The sequence below is a fragment of the Phalacrocorax carbo genome, chromosome 3 (genome assembly GCF_963921805.1).
Source record: "Phalacrocorax carbo chromosome 3, bPhaCar2.1, whole genome shotgun sequence".
Classification (NCBI taxonomy): domain Eukaryota; kingdom Metazoa; phylum Chordata; class Aves; order Suliformes; family Phalacrocoracidae; genus Phalacrocorax; species Phalacrocorax carbo.
In genome coordinates this window covers 29,886,431-29,900,215 of record NC_087515.1, presented here as the reverse complement: position 1 = coordinate 29,900,215, position 13,785 = coordinate 29,886,431, and the positions used below count along the sequence as shown (strand labels likewise).

General features: G+C 40.9%; 1 protein-coding gene across 2 annotated transcripts in view; it reads left to right on the top strand.

Moving 5' to 3' along the window:
- TP53BP2 (tumor protein p53 binding protein 2) overlaps positions 1-13,785 on the top strand; it is a 48,805-nt gene that overhangs the window by 26,023 nt on the left and 8,997 nt on the right. For both annotated transcript variants that reach the window (XM_064446331.1, XM_064446332.1), the window contains exons 4-13: positions 326-405; positions 1,361-1,462; positions 4,236-4,410; positions 6,531-6,712; positions 7,107-7,271; positions 7,668-7,905; positions 9,627-9,755; positions 10,141-10,277; positions 11,072-11,561; positions 11,900-12,681. In XM_064446331.1, coding sequence (XP_064302401.1) covers positions 326-405; positions 1,361-1,462; positions 4,236-4,410; positions 6,531-6,712; positions 7,107-7,271; positions 7,668-7,905; positions 9,627-9,755; positions 10,141-10,277; positions 11,072-11,561; positions 11,900-12,681 — 2,480 coding nt within the window. The remainder of the gene's footprint in view (positions 1-325; positions 406-1,360; positions 1,463-4,235; positions 4,411-6,530; positions 6,713-7,106; positions 7,272-7,667; positions 7,906-9,626; positions 9,756-10,140; positions 10,278-11,071; positions 11,562-11,899; positions 12,682-13,785) is intronic.

The window sequence follows — 13,785 nt, the reverse complement described above, 5'->3', positions numbered from 1 at the left end:
TGCAGAGAAGAACATGTTTTTGTAACTGTTCATCTGCAATGCAGACTTACTAGAGGTCCAAATGTTGGTTAGCTTTTTTTGTCTCCTTCTAAACAGTCTTCTACCTTAAAATAAATGTTGACATTGAACAGTAGCCTCTTCGTGAAATATCTTGTGTCATTAGTTAAGTTTATCTTAGTGGTAAAAGCATGGGAAGAACAGAAGTTCAGATGCTAAACCAAAATGATTGTAATGTCTCTCCTTTGGTATTGAATGCTATGTCTAAAGGGATAAGAAAAATCCTAAAATACCTTAACATCTTTGAATCTCCTGTATTTATGTGTAGGGACTGGACAGAGGTCTCAAGATCCAACCTTAAAAAGAAATGGTGTGAAAGTGCCTGGTGATCGAAGAATAGAGAATGGAGTAAGTACTTGGTGCAATGGCCAGTATGGTGCAAATGGAGGCTTCCTTTCCTTTGAGATACTGGTGCAAGTCCTACCATGGAAACTAAGAGACTATTTTGGGAGGTTTCTAATGACTGCTCTAAACCAGGCACAAAGCCTCTAACAATTATCACCCTTGATTACTGTTCTTAAGATGTCTCTGAGATCCGTTGGCTGCCATATCTGTTTTTGCTGCTCTGAGAACACTCAGAAATTCAGCATACTTTCCCTTTTCTACTCCTATTGAAAGTTTTCTGTGTTTCCCTTCAGTTCATTGATCATTTTCATGTTCAGTTTTATGTTAGATATTCCTTTAGTTCCAGATTTCAAGTCGAGACCGGTTCGTGTTTCAGCATTGAATCCTTTGTCACTTTTTCTTGCTTCTGGAGATATAATTATGGATATAAGATTGAATCTAGAGTCAGGAAACATGTGAACAGATAACTAATGTAATAATAGTGCTGCCTTTGAGGGCAGTGATGTGTTTTTCCCCCCCGCTATATTTAAACTTCCCATTTTCTTCAACTTACGTTGAAGTGCTTGGAATTGCAACGATGAATTGCAGCTATGATCACAGATCCATCCTGCTGTGTGCTGAGCATTCTGGGCTCAGTCAGTCAAAGCTGATTCATGCTGAGCTTAATAATAAAGAGCTCTGAAATGCCTCTTTAAAATGCTGCCGGGATTTTGCTAGAAGTATTAATGTTTCAAGAGATGTCAGCTTATGTGTGTTGCTTGATTGGGCTACACATACGTATGAGCTTACAACTATTTATTCATTTACCATGGAAATATGCCATTTCTTTCTAATTATTTTATTGGGTACTCAATTGTTATTTTTTAAGACCTTTAGCATACTTTTCTGCAGTAACTCTATTGCACACCAGCCAAATTAAAAATTCTAGACTTAGCATGCTTTGGATTTTCTTTGACAGGTCAGTGCTCCAAGGATGGATATGACACTGGCAGAACTTCAGGAAATGGCATCACGCCAGCAGCAGCAAATTGAGGCTCAACAGCAAATGCTGGCTAACAAGGTGAGTTTGGAATGAGATTGTTTACAACTGGGTACAAAGGTAGTAAGAGTCACATGAGATGGAGGGAGAGTTAGGGATTTGGGGTTGGGTTTTTTTTTTTGCCTCTTAGAAAGGGAGCCCTCTGTTTATTTGGCTCCCTTTTTTAAATCTGAAAGTCAACCTGTGCAAATATCCAGTAGTAAAACATTAAAATAATGTCAGTGATACAAGTGACCATATAGCTTACCAAAAAAATAAATCATATAACATTAATATATTATCATTCATCCTGGTGACTCTGCCAGCCTTATTTGTGCTCCATGTGGTGACCAGCCATTCACTGGTTTGATCACTGAACAGCACTTTTGTCTCTGGATATAATACTGTCCTGTAATGATATCTTGCTTTCTCCTGATAGGATTCAATGTGCCTGGTTTCCTGGGGCAGCTGTCTGAAAAAGATGGCATGTATGTGATAAAAGTAACTAGGAGAGTGATTTATAAAATTCTTGTTGAATGATAACAGAAAAGCTAATGAAGGCACACAAGGTGTTCCTGACTCATTTAGGAGAAAAAAAATCCCTGAATGCATCTGCAGAATGGTGGCATGGATTTCATATTCGATTTAAGGGTGGTTGTTACACACTACTCTTGAAAATACCATGGTAAATGCTGCTTTTGGCATCGTTAAATGCAAGCCATCCTGAAGAGCGCTTGGCTGTCTGGGTGGATGAGTTCCCGTGCCTTCCAGAATGTGTTTTACAGGGGAAGAAGGCTGCTCTGGGGCTCTTGTCTTGCTACTCTTCCTCTGTCAGAAGCCCTGTCTCCCTCTCTCCTTTTGAGATCAGCTGGGTTTTCCCTCCCCCTGCTGTATGTTTAACATCTTGTTTGGTTTCCTTGGCTCTCAGTAACTGTATCTCAGGGAAGTGCTTAAAACTATGGCTTTCTAATGGTTCCGCAGCACCTGCAGAATGATGTTATGGCCTGTCAAAACAACAAATACAACTTTATCTCTGTTTTGTGGTAATAACTGGTATGAAGATCATCGACTGATTTCTTACATTTATAGTTGCACCAACCAAGTGATTAGAGTTTTCACTTGAAGTTCAGCAACACAGTTAATACCTATTCTGTTCTGATTAATTTGCCAAGGTAGAACATTGACCTCAGTTCCAGCTGAGATGTCTTAAATATAAGAGAAGCCTAAACTTTCGTAACTTTTGTCTGTTTCACTCACAGGTGATGGTAATAAACCTTGGTCTTATAAATAACACTGCAGTCACTATATATATGTATGAAATGAGAAATAGGAACTTTATATATATTTACTGGAAAGGGAGTCCTGTCAGATTTTTTTAAAAAAAAATAATTATGAGTTTGAGTCTGGACAGCTACCTATCAGGTAGGTGTCTGCTGCCTGTGGTTTGAAGAAGAGTAGCCTTATAGGCGGCCCACCACGAGAATTTTTCATTTAATGTGCCTCTCTGGAACCAACTTGCTTTCTTAGACGCCCTTTCAAAGGGAGGCTTTCCATTGCCTCTTTCCTGCCTTCTGAAATCAGTTGCAATATTAAAAATAGATTCTATGGGGGGAAAAAAGGCACTTCCTTCTTAGACAGGGGTTGTTTTTTGACATTTTCCTGTGTGGGATTGACTCTAAACTAGTGCATACACTGTAGGTGCTGCCAGGTTCTCTCTGGAAGGCAAGCTCACTTTTTGCTCTTCCTTTTCTATTCAGAGTGCACAAGAATCCCTGTTCCTAAATATAACTGGTGACTTTTTTGGTTGGTTCTTTTTTGGTTTTAGAAAGTGTTGAGTTCTAATGTTCGTAAGCAGTGGTAGTCTTGACTGTTAGTGGGTGCTTGGGAAAGTCTTAGTAGTTCTCCTACCACTGGAAAAACCTATCATCTCCAGAATTGGAAACCATGTGTAATGGTGAGTGATTTAAAGGAAGTCTCTACAGGTGATCTAGTGGTTTCTCTTAGCTCTAAACGGTAGACATCTGTATATATAAACTGATAGTGTACCATTTTACTGTTACACTGTGGAGAGGCAAAAGGATCCTCTCCCCTGCGATGATGTCCGTTGTATAAACGGGGACCGGGTCACTGAAAGTTTTCCTGTGTATTGAATCATCCTGTGTTGTGATAGCAGTGAACATTACCGGGAAACAATAACTTTTCAGAGCTTTGGTGTGCAGCGATCCCCCACCTCAAGGAGGTTCTAGCAGAACTACTAAAAGTACAAAGAGTGATCAAAATCGTCAATAATTTATGGAATACCTTCTGTATAATGAATGTTGAATATTCTTCAGCATGACTTAGTCATTCAAAATGTGACATATGGTAGAGATCTGTAAAGTACAAGCAGTGTGAAGAAGGTAGAGAGGAAATAATCATTAGCTCTTGCAACTCAAGAGCCGAGTAGGGATTAAATGAAACTGGCAAATGTCATGGAACATGAATGCTTAAATTTTTTTTAGACTTCAAAGGGGTTTGAGCAATTTCAGGGAAGACAAATTTAACAAGGGCTGTCAGACAGGATACCACCTCTGTTTCAGTAGATTCTTCTACTACAGAGTGGTTGTACCTGGAGGATTTTATTGGGACAGAATTGGTATGTGTTTGCTCTGTTCTCTCAGACTTCCCTTAATGCTCTGCAAAGCCAGGATACTGGGATAAAGCAGATCTGTGCTGCTGTGGCAATTGTTTTTAAGTTTTGAGACTGTTTCTGTCAGTACCTTACCAGAAGTTAATTTAAAAAAAAATAATAAATAATGCCTTGTCTTGATGGCAGGAACAGCGCTTGAAATTCCTGAAACAGCAAGATCAACGACAGCAACAGCAAGCTGCTGAACAGGAAAAACTGAAGAGATTGAAGGAAATTGCTGAGAATCAGGAAGCCAAACTTAAGAAAGTGAGAGCGCTGAAAGGCCATGTGGAGCAAAAAAGACTCAGTAATGGGAAATTAGGTGAGTTGCTGCTTGGGAAAAGTAGCCTGTGATTTTTTTTCATGAAGTGTGGTTCATGGAACTCTAAAATTTCTGGTGATATCAGTGATTCAGAGGAGGTATTTACAGCATCCCAGGAAATGTTAAGATTAACAATTTCACATCTTGTATTTACCAAGAAACTCCTGAATCACCTAGAACAAAATATTTTTTCTTACTCTATCTTAAAATATCACAAAAGGGCACCCTGTGTACTCTATCTTAAAATATCACAAAAGGGCACCCTGTGTTTTGAGCCTAGCACGCTTACTCTCTAATTACAGTGTAGGTTTTTTCCTTACTTGAATATCTTTGTGTGCCACAGTAATTTTTTCCATCCTTGATGTCAATTCCCCACACATTTAGTGTGTTATTTCCTTGGCCTATAAGAAAGCTTGGCCTGATACCCATGTTGCCTCTTATGCAAGAGGTAACTTAATGGCCAAAATGGCTGAAAAATGTAATCTTTTTCATTAGATATCCAACTAGTGTCTAGCTTGCTACAGTACTAGTTGGGTGCCTGCAGTTCAGCATGTTGATGAAACATTAAATATTTGTGCTGGTGGACAGCAGGTTGATCATGAGCCAGCACTGTGCCCTTTTCACCAAGAAGGCCAATGGTATCCTGGGGTGCATTAAAAGTAGCATGGCCAGCAGGTTGAGGGAGATTATCTTCCCCCTCTACTCTGCCCTAGTGAGACCACATTTGGAGAACTCTGTCCAGTTTTGGGCTGCCCAGTTTAAGAAGGACAGGGAACCGCTTGAGCAAGTCCAGCGGAGAGCTACAAAGCTGATCAGGGGACTGGAGCATCTCCCTTATGAGGAAAGGGTGAGAGACCTGGGTTTGTTCAGCCTGGAGAAGACTGAGGGGGGATCTCATAAATTCTTAAAAATATCTGAACGGTGGGTGTCAGGGCAATGGGCTAGATTCTTTTCAATAGTGCCCAATGCCAGGACAAAGGACAATGGGCACAAGCTGGAACATAGGAAGTTCCATCTCAATATGAGAAAAAACTTCTTTACTGTGAAGGCAACAGAGCAGTGGAACAGGCTGCCCAGAGAGGTTGTTCAGTCTCCTTCCCTGGAGACATTCAAAACCCGCCTGAATGTGTTCCTGTGCCCCCTGCTCTAGGTGTCCCTGCTCAAGCAGGGGAGTTAGACGAGATGATCTCCAGAGGTCCCTTCCAATCCCTACCATTCTGTGATTTCAGACTTCATATCAATGCACGTTCTTCTGCCTACCTTTTCATTCTCCTATACATATTATATAGAACTTGTAATTTCTAGCTGGACTCAAATGAAAATATATTGCTATTTAAGGTAAAATATAAATATATTTATTAGGAAGCATTGTGCTTTACAGATGAAGCAAAAGTGTTTTCCTTTGGGGAGAATGCATTTTCTGTTTGGGTTCTGTTGCACAGAATAAACATCAGTTTAAAGGAACAGAAGGATGGTGGAGTAATACAAGATCTAGGAGCATTTGCATCTGTGTTCCTGCACCCTTCCCAGTAGGTTTGATCTTGGTACTTCGCTTGAACAACCAATTCCTTAAACTTCGTTCTATAATGCAGCAGTTTTGGCAGAGGGAGCAGCTGATGATAGCTGTTTGTAGACGACTCTAAAAGGCTCTCTGAGTCTTTGTTTAATATAACAGCTCATGTGTTTAGTCACTGAGTTCCTATGACCTAGATTCAGAGTTTTAAATACCATAAATATTCTGTGTGGTTGAGTAAGCGTCTTCCTGCAGAATTCAGCATTAAGTGAATTTAGGCTTCTACAGTTGAAATTCAGCCTGTGGTAATGTGGTTTTGTTTATTTTCCATACTTCAGAAAGTAAAAAAATGTTGTTCTTCCCTCCCCATCAGTGCCCTAAGTAGACCGAATTTACATAATCTTGCTAGTGTGTTTGCTTTTACAAATGCTTCAAGGAAGAGCTGGTTTGACAGGGACCATGAGTTTGCAGCAGCTGGCTGCAGCCTCTGTGCAGCAGTGCTCCAGAGGCCGGCAGGGCGCTCTCTGTCCCCTTAACTGCTGCCTTGGAAGCAGCCTACGCTTGCCTGTTTCTCAGGGCAGCTATTGTGCTCTCTCGTCCTCTCCAGTGGAGGAGATTGAACAGATGAACAGCCTGTTCCAGCAAAAGCAGCGCGAGCTGGTGCTGGCGGTGTCAAAGGTAGAGGAACTCACCAGGCAACTGGAGATGCTGAAGAATGGCCGAATTGATGGTTACCACGACAACCAGTCAGCTGTAGCTGAGCTTGACCGCCTGTACAAGGAGCTGCAGGTAATGGAAAGCCAGCTCGTGACCCACAACGAAGGGCTAAAAAGTTGGTTGGATTGTTTCTTACCTTGTCTGAAAGAAATCCCATTGCTCCTGTTTCTGACAGAGCTGCGAGGCTGCCTGCATGCTGAGGATGGAGGGTTAGTTTTACTGGGTTCAAGGCAGACAGGGGAAGGAACTCCCAGTGTATACACCTCTCCTCTCTGCAAAATTTGGAGACTAACCAATATTTTCTCCAGAGAAAATAATCTGAGTTTGCCAGCATGACTTGACTTTTTAGAAGGCTTTTCTCTTTGTAACTGTTTCCTGTCTCCCATCCTGAAAGTTAATTTGTTTTGATTTTTGTTGTTTTTCCCATCCTCCCCACCCCCCTGCCCTGCTTTGTGAATTTATTCAGTTGAGGAACAAACTGAACCAGGAGCAGAATGCCAAGCTGCAGCAACAGAGGGAGTGTTTGAACAAGCGCAACTCAGAGGTGGCAGTCATGGATAAGCGTGTTAATGAGCTGCGAGAGCGCCTGTGGAAGAAAAAGGCAGCTTTGCAACAGAAAGAGAATGTACCTGTAAGTATGGGATATTTAATAACACAAAAATTAGTCTCATTTGTGGCCCATACAGTCTGAAGTTAAAAACTTGCTTGTAGGGAAGGCTGTTCAGGTGCTAGGCTTGTTTTTATCCATACCTGGTAGAAGGCTTGTATTATTAAAGTACTTTTCTTGGTACATTGGTGTTAACCTACTTATTGTTTACGGACAGGAACTCTTCTTATGCTGATGTGGATTTTTTTTTTCTATTAGTACCTTATGTTTATATTGCTTAAAGCTTTTTTAAAAAAAACTTTTTAATATTGGGGTATCATTTTCTACTTGGTTTATCTTTTGAGTTCTATTCCAAACTCTGATGGATGGATACTGCAGCATAACATTCTTTAAATTTCCTTCCCCCCCCACCCCCAAAAGGTTTCTTCAGATGGGAATTTACCCCAGCCAGTGGCTTCTGCTCCAAGTCGAGTAGCAGCAGTAGGTCCTTATATCCAGTCCTCTACTATGCCACGTATTGCTTCCAGACCTGAACTTTTGGTGAAACCAGCTTTTTCGGATGGGACACAAGCTTTGCAGGTACCTGATGGTCCACTGAAAACACAAACTCTGCCCAACATGAGAGCTGGGAGTAGTTCACAAGCTAAAGCTCCTGCAGGTAATAGCTTACAATTAATATTTCTTTCTAGAAATGTTTTGCTTTCTTATCTAACAGTTCTGTCTCTTTTCTGCCTTTTTTTTTTTAAGCAAAGTATTATTTGAGATGTCAGTCTTGCAATTTTCCTGCCTTAGTGAATATATTTTTATAAGGACTGAGGTTATATGATTCAATGTGTTATAAATTAAGTAATCCTCTTAGTGAGCAATTTGGGTTGTTATACAGCGTAGAACATAGGAGGATTTTTCTGTAAGCTAGTAATTTGTTTATTTATATTAAAATACTCCTAAAAACTATACAGCAGTCTTTATGTTTCTAGAGGCAGCTTTAGGACATACATAGTGGCAACCATGCACCTGGACTTAAAAAGTAGCAAAGCCAAGTTTTCTGATCCTGCATTTTGGAAATGACACATAGAAAGGATTAACCAACATCACAAGAAATATTATAAAGGAGGCAGTTGATTGTAGCACAGAAATAGCAATAAACTTGCTGACATGTTGATGGTGTAGGAATATGGAGAGGCATAAATCCAACACTTGGCATGAGGCTTGGTCTCTCCTGCTTGTAGTGTTAATGGAGATTTGCCTGGCTTTTCTCTGTGGCTTTCTCCTACGGGATACAGTTTCAGCTCTGTGACAGTTGAAGTCTGGAAAAACTGGAGAGTTACAAGTATCTCTTCTGTGCTATCTTGGGAGGAGAGGACTCACTTAGCTGGGAGATAAGAGAAACTCTGATCTTCCCAAAAGCAGAAGATGGAGGCTGAGGTTGTAGATTAGTTCTGTTATCTTTTATCTCCCTCCCTCTATCTCCAGTTCTGGCAGATATTATTAAAGTAGCCAGGACACAAAACCAGTCCAATTGTCTCTTGCTGTACTGGAGAATGGGGAACTGTTCTGTTTTATCCGGTTTGTAGATCCTAAAACCGCTTGAGTGGAATTTTAGCTCTAGTCCACATGAAATTTTCAATTTTGCTATATGAATGTGTGGTGGTGTGCTAGTTGAGCTAAAACATCACTCCTTAATTTTTTAGCTTTTGGGAAAACAACTGCTTTCCTAGAGAGATAGCATCTGACACTTTGTCAGAATGAAACTTTTCTCCTGCTCCTTATCATTACTATTTGAATTTAATATCACTTAGAATTTAGTAGAGAGCATTTGGTGAAATATTTAGTAGCAAGTTGCAAGCATTTTCTTATTTTTTTTTGAAGCAGACCGCATGTATATGCCATGAATGTAGACATCAGCCTTAATGCAGTGTGCCTATATGCACGTTGAATGTACAGATTTTTCTTCTGTTTTGGGTATCACTGGCAGGATATATTTATGCTTTAAAGCATCATGTTTTTCTTTGCACAACATATCTTTCTCATCCCTGCTTACCATTCTGTCACTTAACTTACTGTAAATGTCCAAGGGAAGTTTCTTACTAACTGGAGAGAAGGCAGTCTGGAGATGTTTCTTGTCTGAATGCTCTAAGTGCAGGCATGTGCTAGGACAAATAGTTTTGCTGCTGCTTTGATAGTTGTTTCTGAGCTTGGTTTTACTTTCTCTTTTAAAACAAATGAGCAAAAATCTGAAGTGATAGGAGTTATAGCAGTTAACCTGTATATGATACTTGTACACTGTCTAGACCTGACTCTTACAAAAAACCCAGCTGTAATAAATAAGTCAATAAAAACATTATTTTAGCTTAATCTGTTCCACTTATTCTCTCCTAGGTTCAGTGGCCCCCAGTGCAAAACCTTCCCCATCTGCCACTGACTGGAGTAGCTCAAACACAGACAATCACATTAGTCAAGGATCAGCTTTGACTTCAGGAAAAGGACTTGTGACTATTGAAGGACAAGGTATGTTCTTACATGCTCGGCTAATCTTAAAATATTCAGAATCTAGTTAATGATATCTCTCTCTTCTAAATGCTTCAGTAAATACATAGAATTCATTTGAGAGCACAAAAAACCCCAAATATTATGGCCATATAAGCTTTAGTATGGTGTTGCAGGGATTTTTTTTTTTAAAAAAGTTGTTTCAGCTGGTAGGTACTAATGTCTTCATACATGCTCCTGTTCAATTTGCAAGATAGAGCATTTGGCAGGCCGTCGGGCCCTTAGTGCAGGGGTAGAATGGGTACAAGAAGCATCCCTTGCATACACTGTCTTTAATATTGCACAGAACAGGACTCTTATTCCTACAATTCTGTTGTCCCTTTTAAAAGTCATCCTCTCTCAACAGCTGAAGGAGAAACTTTTTTACGAGACAAAGAAAAGAAAGTGCGTCCATTCTCAATGTTTGATTCTGTGGACCAGTCCGCTGGACTGGGCACATTGAGAAAGAACCAGAGCAGTGAAGATCTCCTCCGAGAAGCACAGGTATGCAGGAAACTCAAATTACTACATGCCATCTGGCAGGGATTACTACACAGCTTTGCAAACATTGCTGTCAGGAGGCTCTTTGAAAAGTACCTAGGTCTTCTTTTAAAAGACTGCTTCTAAAGGAAAAAGTCTCTTAGGCTTTTAGTGGTAGTTGGTAACTCAAAATCGTTCCCTACAGGCAGTGCGGTGAAAATCTACATTTTGACTGAATAAGTAAAAAATAGCTGTTACCTGCACTGGTGTGTACGCGTATTTTTTTTTTTTACCCCAAAGATTATATGCGCAGAGGCATTTGCACGGGGATTTTTTAAATCATTTACACACTTATTTCACTGTTTAATGCAGCAGTGTACTTCAGATGTTTGATTGCAGCAAGACTTCCCACCTAAATCTTGGCACAAGGGCATGATTTGATCAGGTATGGGTGAAGTAACATAGAAGAACTGGGGATGACAAGTGCTCCATTGGAAAACCAGCTTCTTGCCTATGGATGCTACTAACTGCCTCTGCTATCTCTAGCGAAATTACTGTGCCCTGCCATTGCTTGATGTTTTAAACATAGCTGCTGCAGAAAGAATTAAAGGGAATGGGTTCAAAGTATAAACAGCTACAATGATAAAATGTTTCAAGAAGTTTCTTTGTGTTTCCAATGATGTTGTAAACAGTGTTGAAGCAACAATAGAAATCCTAGATACTGTGGTGTTCTTTGGGGATCTCTGGCCCTTCACGGTATAACTTCTAAAACATGTTTTGCTGTTTAAATCTTTAATTAACTTCTATTTGTCTTTCAGACAGCCAATAAAAATGTGACAAAAGTACCACCACCTGTCCCCACTAAACCAAAACAGATAAACTTGCCTTACTTTGGTCAAGCCAGTCATCTGCAGTCTTCTGATACTAAGCTGGATGGAAACCTGCAGAAGCTGCCTTTGGCTATTGTAACCATGGGGAACAAACAAAAGCCAGTGGCACAGCAGCCTTCACATCCTTCTCAGCAGATACAGCAAAGGATTTCTGTACCTCCTGCAGGTCCTTCCTCAAGCCAGGACCAAATTCTTCCCTCCTCCAAACAGGAGAGTCCCCCAGCAGCAGCTGTGAGACCTTTTACCCCCCAGCCGTCCAAAGAGACTTCACTCCCGCCATTTCGAAAGCCTCAAACTGTGGCCACAAGTTCAATTTATAGCATGTACACTCAGCAGCAGACTCCTGGGAAGAACTTCCAACAGGCAGTGCAGAGTGCTTTGACAAGGGCACAGACCAGAGGACCACACTTCCCAAGCGGTAAGCATATCTACTGTCTTCATAAATATGCTTCCACCTGGTCTGTGGGTACAAAGCTGTTCCTCAGGGAAATTAAGGAGGTTAGTGTAACTGTAAGGATCTTAGGTGGATCTGGCATGTTGTATATCAGCATTAACAAAAAGTGCAGAATGTGTGTCTTGTATTTGCAAAATAACTAATCACAGTAAACCTGGTTACCAGGTTAATTCTGTTTCGTTGATCGTAATATTCTGCTTCTTTGCCCTAGGTAGGTGAATCAGGTTTTGTGTTGTTCTTAGGTTTGTTGGTCAAATATTCACCCTTGTTTTTTCAACACCCCTCTCTGCACTGTTTCGCAGTGTATGGCAAGCCTGTGATGGCAGGAGCTGGTGTACAGAATCAGCTGCCGCAGACAGAGAATGTCTACTCGAACCTCCAAGGCAAGCCAGGCAGTCCAGAGCCTGAGATGGAAACAACAGCCTCCGCTCATGAGAATCACGAAACAGAGCGAATACCCCGTCCTCTTAGCCCAACCAAATTGCTGCCTTTCTTATCCAATCCATACCGCAACCAGAGTGATGCTGATTTGGAAGCACTACGGAAAAAGTTGTCTAATGCACCCAGACCACTGAAGAAACGTAGCTCCATTACTGAGCCAGAAGGACCTAATGGCCCCAATATTCAGAAGCTGTTGTATCAGAGGACCACTCTGGCTGCAATGGAGACTATCTCAGCTCCATCACATCCCTCCAAACAGACTGCATCAGCTGCCAGTCCTGAAAGCCCAGCAGAAATCCCAAATCCTTATCTAAGTGTAGAATTGGAAAAAGAAACAGCTGCTTCTATGCCAGAACCGGCTATTGCTGAGGAAGCAGAAAACACACCAGCAGATCAGAGTGAAGCTGTTCTTTCGTCTGTAGCTTTGGACACTGTACCTGAGGGAATATCAGATGGTGATGAACCCACGCAGCCAAAAATGGAAGAACCAAGCCTAGAAGCTTCACTGCCACTGGAGGTATATATGGAAGAATATCCTCCGTACCCACCACCTCCCTATCCATCAGGGGAACCAGAGAGTTTGGGAGAGGACTCACTCAATATGAGGCCTCCTGAAGTTACTGGACAGTTTTCCTTGCCTCCTGTAAGTATTAGTTAGCCTACAACTTGGGTGGCCTGCCAATAAGTCATCTCAAGCTCTGCCATAAATCCTGTGCATTTTATTGTAGAGCTTATGCAGATGTGGGAGAACAGTCATGCCGAATAGGCTAGAAGTCTCTCTGTGGCTATCTGTTCTATTTGTGTGATGCTCTTACTCCAGAGTGAATGGCAGTAATGAAGAGTCTCTGTTGTCTCTAGAATTAATGACATGATGAAAAGTTTCAAATGAAATTTGATACATAAATAGTAAAACTCTCCTGGGCTGTAAAGAACATTCCTTATAGAAGTCTGCGTACTACATCCAAAATGTACTTCCTTCTTGAGAGAAATGAAAATTATCTTTTTTTACAAGCATTTCCCACTATTGCTGATATGAGATGAAAACTAATTATCTTAATCCTGGATTGGGTTTGTTTATCTGAAAGTTCCCTGCTTGAAAAACACGGAGAAACAGACTTCTTCAGTTTCTGCTTTAAAAACTCATTTGTACACACCAACTGCTTGCACTTCCTCTAGTGAAATGTTTTCTGAATTTTTCTTTGGAACCTGATTTAACATCAGTCAGTTCTCAAGTTGCATCAAAATGGAGTCTCTTTGGGCTAAGGGGAGGCAGCATTTTACCATCTTGTTTATTTTGGAAGTTACCTCTCTGTGGGGTACGGTCTTATCTCACTGTTATAGACCAGAAATGCTTACTGCTTTCAGTTCCTCAGAGAGTCTCTTTTAAAACCTGTCGTGAATGGAATTTTAATAACTTGATACATGAAAGTGTTGGTGTTCGTGTTTTGTTCTCCCCCCCCCCCCCCCCCCCCCCATCATTTCAGTGCAGAGGAGTTAAAAGCTTTAAATATGCTTTTTAGCCGCCTTCATGGAATAGTCACTGCACATTTTCATGCTTTTAAGACTTTTGTCCTTGCTCCCTCTTACAAGGCAGCTTGAGTGGTAGGGTTTCCTAACTTGTAAGCGCTCGTTTCTGGTTGGTTTTGTAACAATTCTGTGATGGCGAGAAGAAACCGGCCCAACTTCTTGATTTGATATTTAAAACTTGGGTTGTGCTGACAAGCTCTTTCTTTAAAAAGCCTGTACT